Below are 22,395 nucleotides of genomic sequence, written 5' to 3'. Positions count from 1 at the left end.
GAGAAACATACAGACACAGAAAATAAACTTTTGGTTACTAAAGGGGAAAGTGGGGAGGGAATAAATTAGGAGCTTGTGATTAGCAGCTACAAACTACTATATAGAAAATAGATAAACAACAGGGTCCTACTGTTGCACAGGGAACTATATTCAATATCTTGTAATAAGCTATAATAACCTATAATGGAAAAGAATATGGAAAAGGTATATAACTGAATCACTGTACACCAGAAACTAACATGACATTGTAAATCAACTGTACTTCAAGAGGTAAAATAAAATTAAAAAATGGTTATTTTTGACAGTTTTGTCTATATATATAGTTGCTTTTTAGTGAGAGGACCTACTGACCTCCTCACTCTTTCATGTCAGAAACGTCTGTTCTATACCACTACTGTTTGAATTGGCACAATTATATTTGTAGTGGGGTTGTCTCTCATAGTTAAGGTGAGTGTGACTAAACAGGAAATTGTGATGGTAAGAAGAAAAATCAAGGACAAGAACGCTTTTAAGGATTAGGAAAATTTGGCTAACTGAATAAAAATTTTATTTTTTTAAGTGAACCATGATATTGGCTGCAGGGCTGATTGCTCTATATAAAGAATATACTGATTTTTGAAGAAAATTCTAATTGTTGTTGAAACATTTTGCTAACCATTGGTGAGACTGGCTAATTTTGATAATCTCACTGGTGAAAATGAAGAAAATTAGAAAAAATAAATTAATGCTAGTTATTCAGGGGAGTTAACAGTAAAGTAAATAATTGAACAACATATCTCTTTAGATGGTCATCATTGATTATGAATCCATGGAATGTTCTTATTAAAAAATGTTTTTAATATGGGCTAGGTCTTGGAGGATGAGTAGGAGTTCACAGAGCCTGTCAAGACATACCGCCTCTAGGTATATGGACTATAGAGGGCCTAAGGTGGAGCAGGAGGTGGGAAATTACCTGTAAAAGGTCTTGTGTGCCATAGTAAGTCATGTGAAGACTTATTTGTTTGTTAGTTTGTTATTTTAAAAAATATTTTTATTGATGTATTATTAACATACAATAAACTACATATTTAAAGTGTACAGTTTGGTAAATTTTTACTACTAAGGCCATTTACTTCTTCTTGAATGATCTCTAGTAGTTTCTATATCTCAAGGAATTTGTCCATTTCATTTCATCTAAGTTATTTGAATTTGCAGGTGTAAAGTCATTGCCAATTTTTCCTTATTATCTTTTACATACCTATAGACACTGTATTGATGTCCCCTGTTTTATTCCTGGTACTGGTAATTTAAGCCTTCTGTTTGATTTTTTTCTCTGGATCATTCTGGCCAGTGGTTTTATTCCATTGATCTTTTTCTGGTCTTTGTGTTATTGTCATATATTTTACTTTTATATAATTTATCAACTCCATCATGGATTGTTCTTATTTTTAAACAGTAGATCATATATATATATATATATATTTTTTTTTTTGGTGGTACGCAGGCCTTTCACTGTTCTGGCCTCTCCCGTTGCAGAGCACAGGCTCCAGACACGCAGGCTCAGCGGTCATGGCTCATGGGCCTAGCTGCTCCATGGCATGTGGGATCCTCCCGGACCGGGGCACAAACCCATGTCCCCTGCATCAGCAGGCGGACTCTCAACCACTGCGCCACCAGGGAAGCCCAACAGTAGATTATTTTTAAAGAGACTTAAATAATAAGAGAAAAATATTATATTAACTCACACATTAACAACTGACCCTTCATTTCTTTTTGTAGATCCAAATTTCCATTTAGTGTCATTTTCTGTTTGCTTGAAGGACATCTTTTAACATCTTTTAACATTTTTCTTTCTTCTTTTATATGTTTGAAAATGTCATTATTTTACTTTCATTTTCATTTTTAAGAATATTTTTACTCTTTATGGAATTCTTGGTTAGCAGTTTTTTCTTTTAAGACCTTAAGATTTTGCTCTACTGTATTCTGGTTTGAATTATTTTGAATTATTTTCAGTGGGAAAAAAAAATCTGCCATCATCCTTATGTATGTTCTACTCTGTGTAATGTGTCTTTTTTTTCCTCTTGTTTTTAGAATTTTTTTCTTTTTATTTATTTATTTTTTCTTTTTATTTCTAGTTTCCAGCAATTTGATTTTAAGGATCCTTGATGTCATTTTTTTTTTTTTACGTTTCTTGTGCTTGGGGTTCATTGAGCTTCTTGGATTTGTGGGCTTATCGTTTTCAGCAAATTTGGAAAATTTGGAAAATTTTGGCTATTATTTATTCATTATTTTTTTCTGAATTTCTTCCTCTCTTCTATCCTTTGGGAACTCCAATTACCTGTATATTAGGTGGCTTGAAGTTGTTCCACAGCTCACTGCTGCTCTGTTCATTTCTTTTCCCCTTTTTAATTCTATATAGTTTTTATTGCTGTGTCTTCAAATTCAGCAATCTTTTCTTCTGCAATGTTTAATTTGATAATTCCATCTAGTGTATTTTCTTTATAGATACTATAGTTTTCATCTCTAGGGGTTTGGATTAGGTCATTTTAAATAAAAATCTTACACATGTCTACTTAACATGTTCATTCTTTCTGGTAGATTTTGAACACACAGAATAGTTATAAGAACTGTTTTAGTGTCCTTGTCTACTAATTCTATCATCTAATTCATTTATGGGTCAGTTTTGATTGACAGTTTTCTCATTATGAGAAGAACTTTTCTTTCCTTTTTATGCTTGATAATTTAGATGTCAGACATTGTGAATTTTTATCGTGTTAGGTGTTAGATGTGCTCCTATTCCTGTAAATATTTTAAAACTTTGTTTTGGGGTATTATTGAATTATTTGGGAAGAGTTTGATTTGGATGGGTCTTTGTAAGTTTTTAGGCAGAGCTGCCTTTATTCTAGGGAAAATCTCTCTACCATGCACTTAAGGTAGAATTCTATTGAATTATGTGTTTTCCCATTCTGGCTGGTGGGAAAAGGAACTTTTCACAGTTCTCTATGAGCCTGGGATTTTATTGCTAATTCTTTTAAATGATTCTTTTCCTAGATTCAGGTACTTTCCTTACATGCATACAGAGTTGAAGGGAGCCTTCTGCTAATCTCCAGAGTACTCTCTCTGTGTACCTCTCCTTTCTATGGTCCTCTCTTTTCTCTGTTACTCTACTCTGTGAACTCAAGACCACTTGGTCTTCTTGGACTCCCACATCTATTCCTTAACTTACATAGACTGCCTAGCATTGCTTGATTCTGCCTCCTTGTGCTGTGGCCTGTAAACTCTCTGAAGGCATAAAACTAAGGCAATTATAGGGCTCATCTTTTTCATTTTCTGTCACTCAAGGATCACTGTTTTCATGCCTGCTGCCTTTAAAAGCATTCTTTAATACATATTTGTCCAGTTCTTTTAGTTATGTCAGGAGAAAAGTTAAATACACACCTTGTCAATCCATCTTGTATCTTTTATATGTAAGTGTATGTGCAAGTATAAGTCATCTGAAAAAACCACATTAACAGAAAGATATACAAGATGAAAAGGCAGAGGGCTATGTACCAGATGAAGGAACAAGATAAAACCCCAGAAAAACAGCTAAATGAAATGGAGATACGCAACCTTCCAGAAAAAGAATTCAGAATAATGATAGTGAAGATGATCCAGGACCTCGGAAAAAGAATGGAGGCAAAGATTGAGAAGATGCAAGAAATGTATAACAAAGATCTAGAAGATTTAAAGAACAAACAAAGAGAGATGAACAATACAATAACTGAAATGAAAACTACACTAGAAGGAATCAATAGCAGAATAACTGAAGCAGAAGAACGGATAAGTGACCTGGAAGACAGAATGGTGGAATTCACTTCAGAACAGAATAAAGAAAAAAGAATGAAAAATAATGAAGACAGCCTAAGAGACCTCTGGGACAACATTAAACTCAACAATGTTCGCATTATAGGGGTCACAGAAGGAGAAGAGAGAGAGGAAAGGACCTGAGAAAATATTTGAAGAGATTATAGTCGAAAACTTCCCTAACATGGGAAAGGAAATAGCCACCCAAGTCCAGGAAGCCCAGAGCATCCCATACAGGATAAACCTAAGGAGAAACACTCCAAGACACAGAGTAATCAAATTGGAAAAAATTAAAGACAAAGAAAAATTATTGAAAGCAGCAAGGGCAAAATGAAAAATAACATACAAGGGAATGCCCATAAGATTAACAGCCAATTTCTCAGCAGAAACTCTACAAGCCAGAAGGGAGTGGCATGGTATACTTAAAGTGATGAAAGGGAAGAACATACAACCAAGATTATTCTACCCAGCAAGGATCTCATTCAGATTCGATGGAGAAATCAAAAGCTTTACAGACAAGCTAAAGCTAAGAGAATTCAGCACCACCAAACCAGCTCTACAACAAATGCTAAAGGAACTTCTCTAAGTGGGAAACACAGGAGAAGAAAATGACCAACAAAAACAAACCCAAAACAATTAAGAAAATGGTCACAGGAACATACATACCAATAATTACCCTAAATGTGAATGGATTAAATGCTCCAACCAAAAGACCCAGGCTTGCTGAATGGATACAAAATCAAGACCCATATATATGCTGTCTACAAGAGACCCACTTCAGACCTAGGGACACATTCAGACTGAAAGTGAGAGGATGGAGAAAGATATTCCATGCAAATGGAAATCAAAAGAAAGCTGGAGCAGCAATACTCATATCAGATAAAATAGACATTAAACTAAAGAATGTTACAAGAGACAAGGAAGGACACTACATAATGATCAGGGGATCAATCCAAGCAGAAGATATAGTAATTATGACTGTATATGCACCCAACATAGGAGCACCTTAATACATAAGGCAACTGCTAACAACTATAAAAGAGGAAATTGACAGTAACACAATAAGAGTAGGGGACTTCAACACCTCACTTACACCAATGGACAGATCATCCAAAATGAAAATAAATAAGGAAACACAAACTTTAAATGACACAATAGACCAAATAGATTTAATTGATATTTATAGGACATTCCATCCAAAAACAGCAGATTACCCTTTCTTCTCAAGTGTGCACAGAACATTCTCCTGGATAGATCACATCTTGGGTCACAAATCAAGCCTCAGTAAATTTAAGATATTAGAAATCATATAATGCATCTTTTCTGACCACAATGCTATGAGATTAGAAATCAATTCCAGGGAAAAAAACGTAAAAAAACCAAACACATGGAGACTAAAGAATAAGTTACTAAGTAACCAAGATATCACTGAAGAAATCAAAGAGGAAATCAACAAAATACCTAGGGACAAATGACAATGAAAACATGATGATCCAAAACCTATGGGATGCAGCAAAAGCTGTTCTAAGAGGGAAGTTTATAGCCATATAAGCCTACCTCAAGAAACAAGAAAAATTTCAAATAAACAATCTAACCTTACACCTAAAGGAACTAGAGAAAGAAGAAGAATCAAAACCCAAAGTTAGCAGAAGGAAAGAAATCATAAAGATCAGAACAGGAGAGGACTGGGGCTGGCAGCAAGAAGAGAGCCTGAAGGGGTTAGTGCACCACGGCTAGCCCGGAGGGAGTCCGGGGAAAAAGTCTGGAGCTGCCGAAGAGGCAAGAGACTTTTTCTTCCTTCTTTGTTTCCTGGTGCGCGAGGAGAGGGCATTAAGAGAGCTGTTTAAAGAAGCTCCAGAGACAGGCGCAAACCGTGGCTAAATGAGCGGACCCTGGAGATGGGCGTGGGACGCTGGGGCTGCTGCTGCCATCGCCACAAGGCCTGTGTGTGAGCGCAGGTCACTGTCCACTCCCCTTTCCGGGGAGCCTGTGCAGCCCGCCACTGCAGGGGTACCGGGATCCAGGGACGGCTTCCCCAGGAAAGTGCACGGAGTGCCTCGGGCTGCTGCAACGTCACGCTGGACTCTGCCGCCGCAGGCTCGCCCCGCACTGCATGCCCCTCCCTCCCCTCGGCCTGAGTGAGCCAGAGCCCCCGAATCAGCAGCTCCTTTAAACCCGTCCTGTCTGAGCGAAGAACGGAGGCCCTCCAGTGACCTACACGCAGAGGCGGGGCCAGGTCCAAGGCTGAGACCCGGGAGCTGTGAGAGCAGAGAAGAGACAGGGAAATCTCTGTGCAGCCTCGGAGGCAGTGGATTAAAGCTCCACGGTCCGCTTGATGGGCCCTGCGTCTGTGGAGTGCATGAATGGACAGCCAATCATCCCAAATTGAGGAGGTGGACTTCGAGGACAAGATTTAAGATTTTTCCCCCTTTTCCTCTCTTTGCAACGAATTATCCCAAATTAAGGAGGTGGAATTTGAGAGCAAGATTTCAGACATTTTCCCCTTTTCCTCTTTATACAATGAACTATCCCAAATTGAGGAGGTGGACTTTGAGAGCAAGATTTTCGATTTTTTTCCACCTGTTCTCTTTTTGTGAATGTTTATGTATATGCTACAGTGTGAGATTTTCTCTGTATAGCTTTGCTTCCACCATATGTCCCAGGGTTCTATCCGTCCATTTTTATTTCAATAATTACTTTTTTATTTTAATAACACTACTATATTTTATACTTTATTCTATTTTACTTTATCTTCTCTCTTTCTTTTTTCCTACCTTCCCTTCCTCCCTCCCTCCCTCTGCCCCTTTCTTTCTTTCTCTCTTTCTCTCTTTCTTTCCTTCCTTGCTCTCTCCCTCCCTCCTGTCTTTCTTTCTTTCTTTCCTTCCTCCCTCCCTCCCTTCTTTCTTTCTTTCTTTCTTTCTTTCTTTCTTTCTTTCTTTCTTTTTCTTTCTTTCCTTCTTTCTTTCTTTCTTTCTCTCTCTCTCTTTCTTTCTTTCTTTCTTTCTTTCTTTCCTTCTTTCCTCCCTCCCTCCCTCCCGTCTTTCTTTCTTTCTTTCTTTCCTTCCTCCCTCCCTTCTTTCTTCCTTTCACTCTTTCATTTTCTTTCCTTCCTCCCTCCCTCCCTCCTTTCTTTCCTCCTTCCTTCCTTCTTTCCTTTCTTTCCTTCTGCTTTCTTTCTTTCTCTCTTTCTTTCTTCTACTAATTCTTTCCTTCTACTTTTTCTCCATTTTATTCTGAGCCGGGTAGATGAAAGGATCTTGGTGCTTCAGCCAGGAGTCAGTGATGTGCCTCTGAAGTGGGAGAGCCAACTACAGGACACGGGTCCACAAGAGACCTCCCAGCTCCACATAATATCAAGCGGCGAAAATCTCCCAGAGATCTCCATCTCAACACCAGCACCCAGCTTCACTCAACGACCAGCAAGCTACAGTGCTAGTCAGCCTATGGCAAGCAACTAGCAAGACAGGAACACAACCCCACCCATTAGCAGAGAGGCTGCCTAAAAACATAATAAGGCCATAGGCACCCCAAAACACACCACCAGACGTGGACCTGTCGACCAGAAAGACAAGATCGAGCCTCAACCACCAGAACACAGGCACTAGTCCCCCCCACCAGGAAGCCTACACAACCTACTGGAACAACCTTAGCCACTGGGGACAGACACCAAAAACAACGGGAATTATGAATCTGCAGCCTGCAAAAAGGAGACCCCAAACACAGTAAGATAAGCAAAATGAGAAGACAGAAAAACACACAGCAGGTGAAGGAGCAAGATAAAAACCTACCAGACCTAACAAATGAAGAGGTAATAGGCAGTCTACCTGAAAAAGAATTCAGAATAATGATAGTAAAGATGATCTAAGATTCTACTTCCAAGATCCAAAATCTTGGAAATAGAATAGACAAAATGCAAGAAACAGTTAACAAGGACCTAGAAGAACTAAAGATGAATCAAGCATCTATTAAAAACACAATAGGGCCTCCCTGGTGGTGCAGTGGTTGAGAGTCCGCCTGCCGATGCAGGGGATACGGGTTCGTGCCCCGGTCTGGGAGGATCCCATATGCCGCGGAGCGGCTGGGCCCGTGAGCCATGGCCGCTGGGCCTGCGCATCCGGAGCCTGTGCTCCGCAACGGGAGAGGCCACAACAGTGAGAGGCCCGCATACCGCAAAAAGAAAAAAAAAAAAAAAACACAATAAATGAAATGAAAAATACTCTAGATGGGATCAATAGCAGAATAACTGAGGCAGAAGAACGGATAAGTGAGGTGGAAGATAAAATAGTGGAAATAACTGCTGCAGAGCAAAATAAAGAAAAAAGAATGAAAAGAACAGAGGACAGTCTCAGAGACCTCTGGGACAACATTAAATGCACCAACATTCGAATTATAGGGGTTCCAGAAGAAGAATAGAAAAAGAAAGGAACTGAGAAAATATTTGAAGAGATTATAGTTGAAAACTTCGCTCATATAGGAAAGGAAATAGTTAATCAAGTCCAGGAGGCACAGAGAGTCCCATACAGAATAAATCCAAGGAGAAATACGCCAAGACACATATTAATCAAACTGTCAAAAATTAAACACAAAGAAATCAGATTAAAAGCATCAAGGGAAAAACAACAAATAACACACAAGGGAATCGCCATCAGGTTAACAGCTGATCTCTCAGCAGAAACTCTACAAGCCAGAAGGGACTGGAAGGACATAATTAAAGTGATGAAGGAGAGAAATCTGCAACAAAGATTACTCTACCCAGCAAGGATCTCATTCAGATTTGATGGAGAAATTAAAATGTTTACAGACAAGCAAAAGCTGAGAGAGTCCAGCACCACCAAACCAGCTTTACAACAAATGCTAAAGGAACTTCTCTAGGCAAGAAACACAGCAGAAGGAATATACCTACAATAACGAACCCAAAGCAATTAAGGAAATGGGAATAGGAACATACATATCAATAATTACCTTAAATGTAAATGAACTAAATGCTCCCACCAAAAGACACAGAGTGGCTGAATGGATACAAAAACAAGACCCATATATATGCTGTCTACAAGAGACCCACTTCAGACCTAGAGACACATACAGATTGAAAGTAAGGGGATGGAAAAAGATATTCCATGCAAATGGAAATCAAAAGAAAGCTGGAGTAGCAATTCTTATATCAGACAAAATAGACTTTAAAATAAAGACCATTAGAAGAGACAAAGAAGGACACTACATAATGATAAAGGGATCGATCCAAGAAGATATAACAATTGTAAATATTTATGCACCCAACATAGGAGCACCTCAATACATAAGGCAAATACTAACAGCCATAAAAGGGGAAATCGACAGTAACACAATCATAGTAGGGGACTTTAACACCGCACTTTCACCAATGGACAGATCATCCAAAATGAAAATAAATAAGGAAACACAAGCTTTAAATGATACATTAAGCAAGATGGACTTAATTGATATTTATAGGACATTCCATCCAAAAACAACAGAATACACATTTTTCTCAAGCGCTCATGGAACATTCTCCAGGATAGATCATATCTTGGGTCACAAATCAAGCCTTGGTAAATTTAAGAAAATTGAAATTATATCAAGTATCTTTTCTGACCACAATGCTATGAGACTAGACATCAATTACAGGAAAAGATCTGTAAAAAATACAAACACATGGAGGCTAAACAATACGCTACTCAATAACAAAGTCATCAATGAAGAAATCAAAGAGGAAATAAAAAAATACCTAAAAACAAATGACAATGGAGACACGACGACCCAAAACCTATGGGACGCAGCAAAAGCAGTTCTAAGGAGGAAGTTTATAGCAATACAATCCCACCTTAAGAAACAGGAAACATCTCGAGTAAACAACCTGACCCTGCACCTAAAGCAATTAGAGAAAGAAGAACAAAAAAACCCCAAAGGTAGCAGAAGGAAAGAAATCATAAAGATCAGATCAGATATAAATGAAAAAGACATGAAGGAAATGATAACAAAGATCAATAAAACTAAAAGCTGGTTCTTTGAGAAGATAAACAAAATTGATAAACCATTAGCCAGACTCATCAAGAAAAAAAGGGAGAAGACTCAAATCAATAGAATTAGAAATGAAAAAGGAGAAGTAACAACTGACACGGCAGAAATACAAAAGATCATGAGAGATTACTACAAGCAACTCTATGCCAATAAAATGGACAACCTGGAAGAAATGGACAAATTCTTAGAAATGCACAAGCCGCCAAGACTGAATCAGGAAGAAATAGAAAATATGAATAGACCAATCACAAGCACTGAAATTGAAACTGTGATTAAAAATCTTCCAAAAAACAAAAGCCCAGGACCAGATGGCTTCACAGGCGAATTCTATCAAACATTTAGAGAAGAGCTAACACCTATCCTTCTCAAACTCTTCCAAAATATAGCAGAGGGAGGAGCATTCCCAAAATCATTCTATGAGGCCACCATCACCTTGATACCAAAACCAGACAAGGATGTCACAAAGAAAGAAAACTACAGGCCAATATCACTGATGAACATAGATGCAAAAATCCTCAACAAAATACTAGCAAACAGAATCCAGCAGCACATTAAAAGGATCATACACCATGATCAAGTGGGGTTTATTCCAGGAATGCAAGGATTCTTCAATATATGCAAATCAATCAATGTGATACACCATATGAACAAATTGAAGGAGAAAAACCATATGATCATCTCAATAGATGCAGAGAAAGCTTTCGACAAAATTCAACACCCATTTATGATAAAAACCCTGCAGAAAGTAGGCACAGAGGGAACTTTCCTCAACATAATAAAGGCCATATATGACAAACCCACAGCTAACATCGTCCTCAATGGTGAAAAACTGAAACCATTTCCACTAAGATCAGGAACAAGACAAGGCTCCCCACTCTCACCACTCTTATTCAACTGAGTTTTGGAAGTTTTAGCCACAGCAATCAGAGAAGAAAAGGAAATAAAAGGAATCCAGATTAGAAAAGAAGAAGTAAAGCTGTCACTGTTTGCAGATGACATGATACTATACATAGAGAATCCTAAAGATGCTACCAGAAAACTACTAGAGCTAATCAATGAATTTGTTAAAGTTGCAGGAAACAAAATTAATGCACAGAAATCTCTGGCATTCCTGTACCCTAATGATGAAAAATCTGAAAGTGAAATCAAGAAAACACTCCCATTTACCATTGCAACAAAAAGAATAAAATATCTAGGAATAAACCTACCTAAGGAGACAAAAGACCTGTATGCAGAAAATTATAAGAGACTGATGAAAGAAATTAAAGATGATACAAATAGATGGAGAGATATACCATGCTACTGGATTGGAAGAATCAATATTGTGAAAATGACTCTACTACCCAAAGCAATCTACAGATTCAATGCAATCCCTATCAAACTACCACTGGTATTTTTCACAGAACTAGAACAAAAAAGTTCAAAATTTGTTTGGAAAAACAAAAGACCCCTAATAGCCAAAGCAATCTTGAGAAGGAAAAACGGAGCTGGAGGAATTAGGCTCCCTGACTTCAGACTATACTATAAAGCTACAGTAATCAAGACAGTGTGGTACTGTCACAAAAACAGAAAGATAGATCAATGGAACAGCATAGAAAGCCCAGAGATAAACCCACACACATATGGTCAACTTATCTTTGATAAAGGAGGCAGGAATGTACAGTGGAGAATGGACAGCCTCTTCAATAAGTGGTGCTGAGAAAACTGGACAAGGACATGTAAAAGTATGAGATTAGATCATTTCCTGACACCATACACAAAAATAAGCTCAAAATGGATTAAAGAGCTAAATGTAAGGCCAGACACTATCAAACTCTTATAGGAAAACATAGGCAGAACACTCTATGACATAAATCACAGCAAGATCCTTTTGGACCCACCTCCTAGAGAAATGGAAATAAAAACAAAGATAAACAAATGGGACCTAATGAAACTTCAAAGCTTTTGCACAACAAAGGACACCATAAACAAGAGCAAAAGACAACCCTCAGAATGGGAGGAAATATTTGCAAATGAAGCAACTGACAAAGGATTAATCTCCAAAATTTATAAGAAGCTCATGCAGTTCAATAACAAAAAAACAAACAACCCAATCCAAAAATGGGCAGAAGACCTAAATAGGCATTTCTCCAAAGAAGATATACAGACTGCCAACAAACACATGAAAGAATGCTCAACATCATTAATCATTAGAGAAATGCAAATCAAAACTACAATGAGATATCATCTCACACCAGTCAGAATGGCCATCGTCAAGAAATCTAGAAACAATAAATGCTGGAGAGGGTGTGGAGAAAAGGGAACCGTCTTGCACTGCTGGTGGGAATGTGAATTGGTACAGCCACTATGGAGAACAGTATGGAGGTTCTTTAAAAAACTAAAAATAGAACTACCATATGACCCAGCAATCCCACTACTAGACATATACGCTGAGAAAACCATAATTCAAAAAGAGACATGTACCAAAATGTTCATCCTAGCTCTATTCACAATAGCCCAGAGATGGAAACAACCTAAGTGTCCATCATCAGATGAATGGATAAAGAAGATGTGGCACATATATACAATGGAATATTACTCAGCCATAAAAAGAAACGAAACTGAGCTATTTGTAATGAGGTTGATAGACCTAGAGTCTGTCATACAGAGTGAAGTAAGTCAGAAAGAGAGACAAATACCGTATGCTAACACATATATATGGAATTTAAGAAAAAAAATGTCATGAAGAACCTCGGGGTAAAACAGGAATAAAGACACAGACCTACTTGAGAATGGACTTGAGGATATGGGGTGGGGGAAGGGTAAGCTGTGACAAAGCACAAGAGAGGCATGGACATATATACAGTAGCAAACATAAGGTATATATATAGTGGGAAGCAGCCGCATAGCACAGGGAGATCAGCTCGGTGCTTTGTGACCACCTGGAGGGGTGGGATAGGGAGGGTGGGAGGAAGGGAGACGCAAGAGGGAAGGTATATGGGAACAGATGTATATGTATGAGTGACTTACTTTGTTATAAAGCAGAAACTAAAAAAAAGAAAAAAAAAGATCAGAGCAGAAATAAATTAAATCGAAACAAAGAAAACAATAGCAATGATCAATAAAACTAAAAGCTGGTTCTTTGAGAAGATAAACAAAATTGATAAACCATTAGACAGACTCATCAAGAGGGAGAGGACTCAAATCAATAAAATTAGAAATGAAAAAGGAGAAGTTACAACAGACACCACAGAAATAAAAAACATTTTAAAAGACTACTACGAGCAACTCTATGCCAATAAAATGGACAACCTGGAAGAAATGGACAGATAATTATAGAAGTATAACCTTCCAAGACTGAACCAGGAAGAAATAGAAAATATGAACAGACCAATCACAAGTAATGAAACTATGAATAAAAATCTTCCAACAAACAAAAGTCCAGGACCAGATGGCTTCACAGGTGAATTCTATCAAACATTTAGAGAAGAGCTAACACCCATCCTCCTCAAACTCCTCCAAAATATTGAAGAGGAAGGAACACTCCCAAACTCATTCTATGAGGCCACCATCATCCTGATATCAAAAGCACACAAAAATACTACCAAAGCAAAATTACATACTGATATCACTCATGAATATAGATGCAAAAATCCTCAACAAAATACTAGCAAACAGAATCCAACAACTCATTAAAAGGATTATACACCATGATCGAGTGGGATTTATCCCAGGGATGCAAGGATTCTTCATTATATGCAAATCAATCAATGTGATACACCATATTAACAAATTGAAGGAGAAACACCATATGATCATCTCAATAGATTCAGAAAAAGATTTTGACAGAATTCAACAACCATTTATGATAAAAACTCTACAGAAAGTGGGCATAGAGAGAACCACCTCAACATAATAAAGGCCATATACGACAAGCCCACAGCAAACATCATTCTCAATGGTGAAAAACTGAAAGCATTTCCTCTAAGATCAGGAACAAGAGAAGGATGTCCACTCTCACCACTGTTATTCAACATAGATTTGGAATTCCTAGCCATGGCAATCAGAGAAGAAGAAGAAATAAAAGGAATACAAATTGGAAAAGAAGAAGTAAAACTGCCTCTGTTCGCAGATGACATTATACTATACGTAGAGAATCCTAAAGATGCTACCAGAAAACTACTAGAGCTAATCAATGAATTTAGTAAACTTGCAGGATACAAAATTAATGCACAGAAATCTCTTGCATTCCTATACACTAGTGATGAAAATCTGGAAGAGAAATTAAGGAAACACTCCCATTTACCATTGCAACAAAAAGAATAAAATACCTAGGAATAAACCTACCTAGGGAGACAAAAGACCTGTATGCAGAAAAGTATAAGACACTGATGAAAGAAATTAAAGATGATACCAAAAGATGGAGCAATATACCATGTTCTTGGATTGGAAGAATCAATATTGTGAAAATGACTATACTACCCAAAGCAATCTACAGATTCAATGCAATCCGTATCAAATTACCAATGGCATTTTTTACAGAACTGGAACAAAAAGTCTTAAAATTTGTATGGAGCACAAAAGACCCCAAATAGCAAAAGCAGTCTTGAGGGAAAAAAACAGAGCTGGAGGAATCAGACTCCCTGACTTCAGACTATACTACAAAGCTACAGTAATCAACACAATATGGTACTGGCACAAAAACAGAAATACAGATCATTGGAACAGGATAGAAAGCCCAAAGATGTACCCTTGCACCTATGGTCAACTAATCTGTGACAAAGGAGGAAAGGATATACAATGGAGAAAGGACAGTCTCTTCAATAAGTGGTGCTGGGACAACTGGACAGCTACATGTAAAAGAATTAAATTAGAACACTCCCTAACACCATACACTAAAAGAAACTCAGAATGGATTAGAGACCTAAATGTAAGACTGGACACTATAATACTCTTAGAGAAAAACAGGAAGAACACTCTTTGACGTAAATCACAGCAAGATCTTTTTTTGACCCACCTCCTAGTGTAATGGAAATAAAAACAAAAATAAACAAATGGGACCTAATGAAACTTCAAAGCTTTTGCACAGCAAAGGAAACCATAAACAAGATGAAAAGACAACCCTCAGAATGGGAGAAAATATTTGCTAACGAATCAACGGACAAAGGATTAATCTCCAAAATATATACACAGCTCATGCAGCTTAATATTAAAAAACAACAACCCAATCCAAAAATGGGCAGAAGACCTAAATAGACATTTCTCCAAAGAAGACATACAGATAGCCAAGAAGCATATGAAAAGCTGCTCAACATCACTAATTATTAGAGAAATGAAAATCAAAACTATAATGTGGTATCACCTCACACCAGTTAGAATGGGCATCATCAGAAAATTAACAAACAACAAATGCTTGAGAGGGTGTGGAGAAAAGGGAACCCTCTGGCACTCTTAGTGGGAGTGCAAATTGATACAGCCACTATGGAGAACAGTATGGAGGTTCCTTAAAAAACTAAAAATAGAATTACCATATGACCCAGCAACCCCACTACTGGGCATATACCCAGAGAAAACCATAATTCAAAAAGACACATGCACTCCAGTATTCATTGCAACAATATTTACAATAGGCAGGTCATGGAAGCAACCTAAATGCCCATCGACAGACGAATGGATGAAGAAGATGTAGTACATACCTACAATGGAGTATTACTCAGCCATGAAAATGGACGAAATTGGGTCATTTGTAGAGGCATGGATGGATATAGATACTGTCATACAGAGTGAAGTAAGTCAGAAAGAGAAAAACAAATATTGTATATTAACGCATATATGTGGAATCCAGAAACATGGTGCAGATGAACCAGTTTGCAGGGCAGAAATTGAGACCAGATGTAGAGAAGAAACATATGGACACCAATGGGAGAAAGCGGTGGGGCGGGGGGTGGGTGGTGGTGTGATGAATTGGGAGATTGGGATTGACATGTATACACTGATGTATATAAAATAGATGACTAATAAGAACCTGCTGTATAAAAAAAAAAGAATAACAACAACAACAACAAAAAAGTATAAGTCATACATGGAAAATTTTGGCTTTCTTTACTTAATTCAGTCCATTTCCTGATGTGTATGGGAGGGAGATGTAAGAAGATATCCAAGGCTGAAGAAGCCATTTTAATGTGCTGTCACTAATTTGAACTATAGCTGTATATCTTCATCTATATCTGAATCTACCAAAAGCAAATTCATTGGCCCCAAATTCTGAAGTAATTTGTTGCCCCCAAATTCCTGTGTCCCTTGTTACAAGTGTATTTTCTCTAATATTGTCAGAAGACAACTCACTTGATTAAATAGAATACAATCTCTACAGGTACCCAAACTCCTAGAAGCATTTCATAAATAATGGCCCAAATATGGGCATGGCAAAAAATACTTTTTTTTACAAGTCATAAAATGAGTTTTTATTTTCAGGGAGAAGTTGTTGAAGTTACATTTGTAGGTGCTAACCCGAAGAATTCAGCAGAGAACCACGTAAGCATCCATGATTCTTTTTACAAATTTAAGTCCACTTTTTAGCCTTTCATTTACTTAAGTATCCCTATGGAGCTTAACAGCATAAAGGTAAAATGTTCCAACTTGCTTTTCATCTTATTTTGTAGGTGTGAGAAAATTTTCAGTGGGAACAGTTAACGTAGAGTTGAGTCTGGGAAAAACGCCCACAGGAAACATTTAACTGGTTCTACTTAGGATCACATATAGCACAATGTATAGAGAATGGCATTGTCTCTTGAGATGATGTAGATTTGAATACAGTTCCTATTTCCATATTCCAATTTTAAAACTCTGTTGAATTTGGTAAAATAATCCTAGGGCCAGTGTGACGTGTATCTTTGGCTCCTCTCTTCTCCTGCACTCCTGACTCTGGTCCTGCCTCTACTGTTGTGGAATGATCATGGATCCCTGGGTGGACGCTCTACTGGTTTGGAGCCCTGGCCCATGCACTTTACTTTTTCTTGCATTGGCCATTTCCCTAGTTTTTGCTACTGGCACTAATATGGTATTTATTTATTAATCTTGAAAAATAACACAAGATATACAGATCCCATGTAAAAACAGACAGTATAGAAGTTCTTAAAATAGAATGTGAAAATACCTCTCTTTTCATAAACATTTTAGAGGTAATCACTGTTGACAGTTTGTTACATATCATTTCATAGTTTTTTTGTTTTTGTCATATGTATTTATATATGTATATACGATAAAGTATATAGAATATATCTATGAATAAAGTAAAGTAATTTTACTCCTCCGTAACTTCCTTGAAATGTTCATATGACTACACAAGCAATAACCAGACACATTCTAGATGTAAAAATTCAAACAACAAAGAAATATTTAAAGGAAAAAGAAAGTGGGTTTATAAAAGTGATTTCAAGGTCAGATTTTTTAACAGGGTGGAGAATGCATTCACTTTATCTATGAGTCGTTCTTCCCAGAGCCCACTGTCACTTATAATCCAAAATACCTTTCTTCCAAATGAGCCTTCCCATCTCTGTTTATTAAAATATGGTTATTCCTTTGATAAAAATTGTGACAATATGACATTTTCAAATATGATATTGGGGAAATTTTTTCTACTGTTTGGGTAGTCAACATGCACCTGTTTGAAATAACTTTCTAGGCAGTCAAGTCATGCCAGAATATTTACATGTTTACAACATTACTTTCTAAAGATATTAAAGTGTTGTAGCAAGACTGCAGGATTAGCTGTAATCTGACATCCTTAGGGTAGAGAAATACTATAATCATTATTGCCATGGAGAAACAGGAGACTAAACTGCTTAAAGTGCTATAATGAGAATAGAATTAATTTCTAAGAATGTTTTGGGACTTGGCATAATACAATTTATAATACAAAATTTATAATACAAAATTTATAATACAATTTATAATACAAAATTTATAATACAAAATTATTATAAAATAATACAATTTCTGGTGCCCCTTATTATTAGTAATCATCACTTCCTCACCACTATTTATTGAATGCTTACTCTTTGCAGGTACGAGGCTAAAGTTTTACATACATCATCACATGAATCTAATTTAATCCTCCCTACTGCCCAATGAGTTATGTTTTATTATCCCTGTTTTACAGGTGAATAAACTGAGGCTTAGAGAGATTAAGTAACTTGTATGAACTAATTGTGTATCTGGAAAAGATTAAGGTTGGGAGGTGGGGAGAGGATGGTCACATAGTTCACACATTCGGCATCCTAGCCTTGTCCTCTGGTCTGCACTCTAGACCTATACACTGGGTCCTACTCCACCCTATCTCCTACTCCATTGAAGGCCTTCCCAGTGTCACTCTGCCCTAAATGGCCATGAACAGTTCTCTTTGAGAGTCATTGTTGTTATGAAAATATTTTTTTATTGAATATAATCCATTAGGTGAGTAATTGAAGAATTTTAAATAATCCCATGGCCCAGCTATAAGTAGGTGATCCATTCAGCATTTATTTGAACACTTGTAAATTACAGGGCTGTGATGGATAAAGGTAAATTAGACACAAGTCCTGCCCTTAAGGACCATAATCTAAAGATTTTTAAGGAAAATTGGAGATTTATGGCCTTTGTATCTTTTAACTTATTATGTTATTTAAATATATGCTTTATTTGAAGCTGAATTTTTGGCCTAAAACATATTACTATAAACTGATGTGGAAATTTTTATTTTCCACTGGGAAAATAAAATCTGCTTATGATGTGGGTTTCTAGGAATCCACTATGACAAAATATAAGGGTCGCTTTTAGCACCCTAGGAGTAGGAAGATATATGCATCCTTTTCAATTCTTTCACTAAGGCAGTATATTTACTAATAATTCATTTACCTGGAGATGAAAAGATGAGGAAATTTTCCCATTTTCCCTCCTAAATCTTGAGGTGAATAGAGAAGGTCTTGGAATACAGATCAGTAAACATGTCTTGAAACTGTTTGCTGCCTTTTCTAAATCTTGTTTTATTTTGTCTCTTCTTCTCCCTAATTTCCAAAATTTGCTCTCAGCTCTAAAATTATGCTTCATTCAGTTTTCTAAAGAAAAGCTGTGCTTTTTAATAGACTGAGTGAATTAACATTCTGAAGATATTACATAGAATGTTAGGAGGAACACCTAAGGATTTGGATGAAATTCTAATACACGTTCATATCAGATATTGGGAGGTTAGCAATGGTCAACAAAGGGGAGTATGGGGTATGTACAATGTACAAACACGTTTCTTCTGTGACTATACAGTGTCTGATCAGTTATATTAATTGCATTTCAGACCCATCAGACCTTCCTCACTGTGGAGAAATATGAGAACACATCAGCAACATGGAAGATAATGCATAATGATGCCTCCTGGGAGACTCGGTGAGCACGTTTATTGAATATTTTGTCTTTCAAACCCTGAAAAGAGTTGGTTAGTAATGCAGAGAAGACAAATGGGAAGACTGGCTCAGTACATGATATTAATGATACCAAATTCCCAAAGAGACTTCTGGCCATATTTAGTTGATTTATTAGATTTCATTTTGATCCTCTTTTTCAACAAAACAATATGGTGTGTGCTTCTGTAAGATTAGATGCTAATGAGGTTATGACCTCCATTCTTTTTTTTTTTTTTTTTGCGGTACGCGGGCCTCTCATTGTTGTGGCCTCTCCCGTTGCGGAGCACAGGCTCCGGACGCGCAGGCTCAATGGCCATGGCTCACGGGCCCAGCCGCTCCGCGGCATGTGGGATCTTCCCGGACTGGGGCACGAACCCGCGCCCCCTGCATTGGCAGGCAGACTCTCAACCACTGCACCACCAGGGAAGCCCTGACCTCCATTCTTATAAACATCTGTTAGTTTTGTCTTTTTCCATGGTCACAGACATTACCCCTAAGAGCTGGCTAGCCTTCCTGCAAAGTGGTTGAAAGGGGCGCTGGGTGAAGGTGTTGAGATGGCTCTGTAGAGGCCAGCATTCCTTCTGGGAAAATAACACGTCTATACCTACCATGTGTTGCATGTTTATATATGGTCAATGATTCTTCATTTGAATTACTAAAACACAAGAAGCTTGAGAGTTTAATACTGACCCAAGGAGGAAAGGAATGTGTTTATGGAGTTCCCTCAGAGAAACATCTCTCTGTGCTTTTTGTTATGAAATACCTGAGCTGAATAGATAATGTGAAGATTTGAAAATATATTTGAAATAAGAAAATGTTTCCATTCCTAACTCTCTAAATTTCATACCACAGGACAGTAGCATGGACATGGGCAAAATTTTTGGCAATTTGTGTCTAATTCAAATCACTTCAAGCTAAGTGATTATTTGTATGTTGGTTTGGTTCCCATGGTTAACTGAAAATAGAGATTTGACCTTGTTGTGGCCTATTTGATAGCCATTCAAAAATATGGGCATAATTTTTCTTCTGATCTTTAGGACTCTAGGGTATAGGTAATCTTTAAACAAGTAATACATACATATTTATTGTTAAAATAAAGTTATACAGATGACAGAAAAGGATGATTTGTTTTCAAGAGCCCACAATCAGAATAGCAGTCAACACGGAGGATATGTGTAGTCTTCAGCCTTGTTCAACAGCAGCAGTATCACCAGCTATTTACTGAAAGCACTGGACCTGTCACTGAGGAAACATAGGATGCTGAGTATACCCTCTCTGCCCAGGGTATTTACCCTCCACATAACTGAGAATATCAGTTAGTTAGCCCATGGTACCTTGCTGTATCTAGAAGAGTAGCTGAACTTCCTGCCATGGTCTACAAGGACCAACGTGATCTGACTCCATCTGTTTCTATTATCTCAGCCACTCTTCTACAGTTCACTCTGCCCTGATCCTACTCACCTGTGTCCTGTTCCTTGGCTGTACCAAGTTTGCTCCTGCTTCAGACACTGCATTCTCTCTTCCTTATTCCTAGAATATTCTTTCTCTAGATGTGTGTGGGTTCAGTTTAAATGACATCTCCTTAGGGCTACCTCTGTCTTACTTTCTTCATTTCACTTATAAATTTTAAAATTATTTGTTGGTTTACTTGTTTATTGCTTTCTTCCTATCCTTGCCCTAGTAGAACATAGACTCCATGAAACTTTGGACCACGTCTGTCTCACTCACTATGGTATTCTCAGTACCTCCAGCATAGAGTCCGGCACTAATGAGCTAATGAAATATATATTTTGAACAAATGAATCTAGATGCAAAAAGAAGTGTCAAGTTGAAGCAGAGGATGGCAAGGGCTAAAAGGATGCTATAGCAGTTTTAAAGCAGGGGACATCCTGTGTTCTGAATATCAGGTGAGGCTACCTAGGATGGATAGAATTTAAGTAGCTAGGTAGAACAAGTGAAGATATTTCTACAAATGGCTGTTTCTTAAAGGTCTGCTTCTAGGAAGTATTCACTGTTTTGTTCATTGCTATACTCTCAATATTTAGCATAGTGCCTTGCTTATGGTAGGTACTCCCTTCCTATTCATTTAATGAATAATCATACACTTTTCTAATCACACATTTTTAAGAGTAAAATTGGGTTTGTTTGTTTGTTTCCTACCAACAGTTTCTATTGGCACAAGGGATTACACGGTTATAGCAATGCAACAGTACAATGGCATATTCCAGATACTGCCCAACCTGGAACCTACAGAATAAGATACTTTGGACATAATCGGAAGAAGGACTTTCTCAAGCCCGCTGTCATACTTTCGTTTGAAAGCACTCCCTCCACTTTTGACGTTGTAACTACTTGGTGAAAAGTTGACAAAGATAAAAAAGTTGATAAAGAGCAGCTGTACTGTGTATGATTTAAATAATCGATTTCATGTGAATGTAACCTATTATGATGACTTCAATAGTTGTCCTTGTTTGGGGACAGATAGTTTACTGCTAATGGGACAGGTGTGTGTCTGTCTGTCTGTCTGTGAGAGAGAGACGTGTGTATGTGTCCCATTTACCTTTGCTATAGTAGATTTTACATCATGGTCTGCTGCCTAAAGCATGATTTCCCTTGGGGCCCTGTGGTTGTTTAAAGAAACAGTTCCCCTCAATATGAAACCTCTGAAATGTTAGTGAGAGTGGTTAAAGATGTGTGAACAATGTTTAAACTATTTATTTATAGAATTATGGAATGATAGCACTTAAAAAGTTTAAAGAGGTCATCTAGTTGGATCCTTCATTTTACAGATGGGAAAATGAAGTTTTATGGATTTAAGATTAGCATAAGGCTAGGACGTTGTCCCTCAGTCACATTTTAAAAATATTATATAAACATTGACCACAAATGTATAAGCCCAGTTAGAGAAAATTAGCATGCCAGTTTTTCTATACTGAGTGTAGCTTTTCAAAGCAGTCACCCTGGAGTTGATATGGCTGATCCAGAGTTTTGTTGATGTTCAAATCATTTCTGGAATTGCCTTCAGAGCCCAATTATGAGAAAGTCAGACTTGTAATATTTTGATCATGCCTTGTGTTTCCCTAGGTACCCTTATCCCATGAATTGTGTCTCGTATTCCCAA

General features: G+C 37.4%; 1 protein-coding gene across 2 annotated transcripts in view; it reads left to right on the top strand.

The window, feature by feature from the left end:
- Positions 1-21,643, top strand: part of ASAH2 (N-acylsphingosine amidohydrolase 2) — an 88,220-nt gene extending 66,577 nt beyond the window's left edge. For both annotated transcript variants that reach the window (XM_082604803.1, XM_082604802.1), the window contains 3 exons: positions 16,315-16,374; positions 19,169-19,257; positions 21,441-21,643. In XM_082604803.1, the coding sequence (XP_082460929.1) occupies positions 16,315-16,374; positions 19,169-19,257; positions 21,441-21,633 (342 nt within the window). In that variant the 3' untranslated portion in view covers positions 21,634-21,643. The remainder of the gene's footprint in view (positions 1-16,314; positions 16,375-19,168; positions 19,258-21,440) is intronic.
- The last annotated feature ends 752 nt before the right edge of the window (positions 21,644-22,395 follow it).

Source organism: Mesoplodon mirus, assembly GCF_964341445.2.
Source record: "Mesoplodon mirus genome assembly, chromosome: 2".
NCBI classification, from domain to species: Eukaryota; Metazoa; Chordata; class Mammalia; order Artiodactyla; family Ziphiidae; genus Mesoplodon; species Mesoplodon mirus.
The sequence above is the reverse complement of the archived record's forward strand: the minus strand, read 5'-3'. Positions and strand labels throughout refer to the sequence as shown.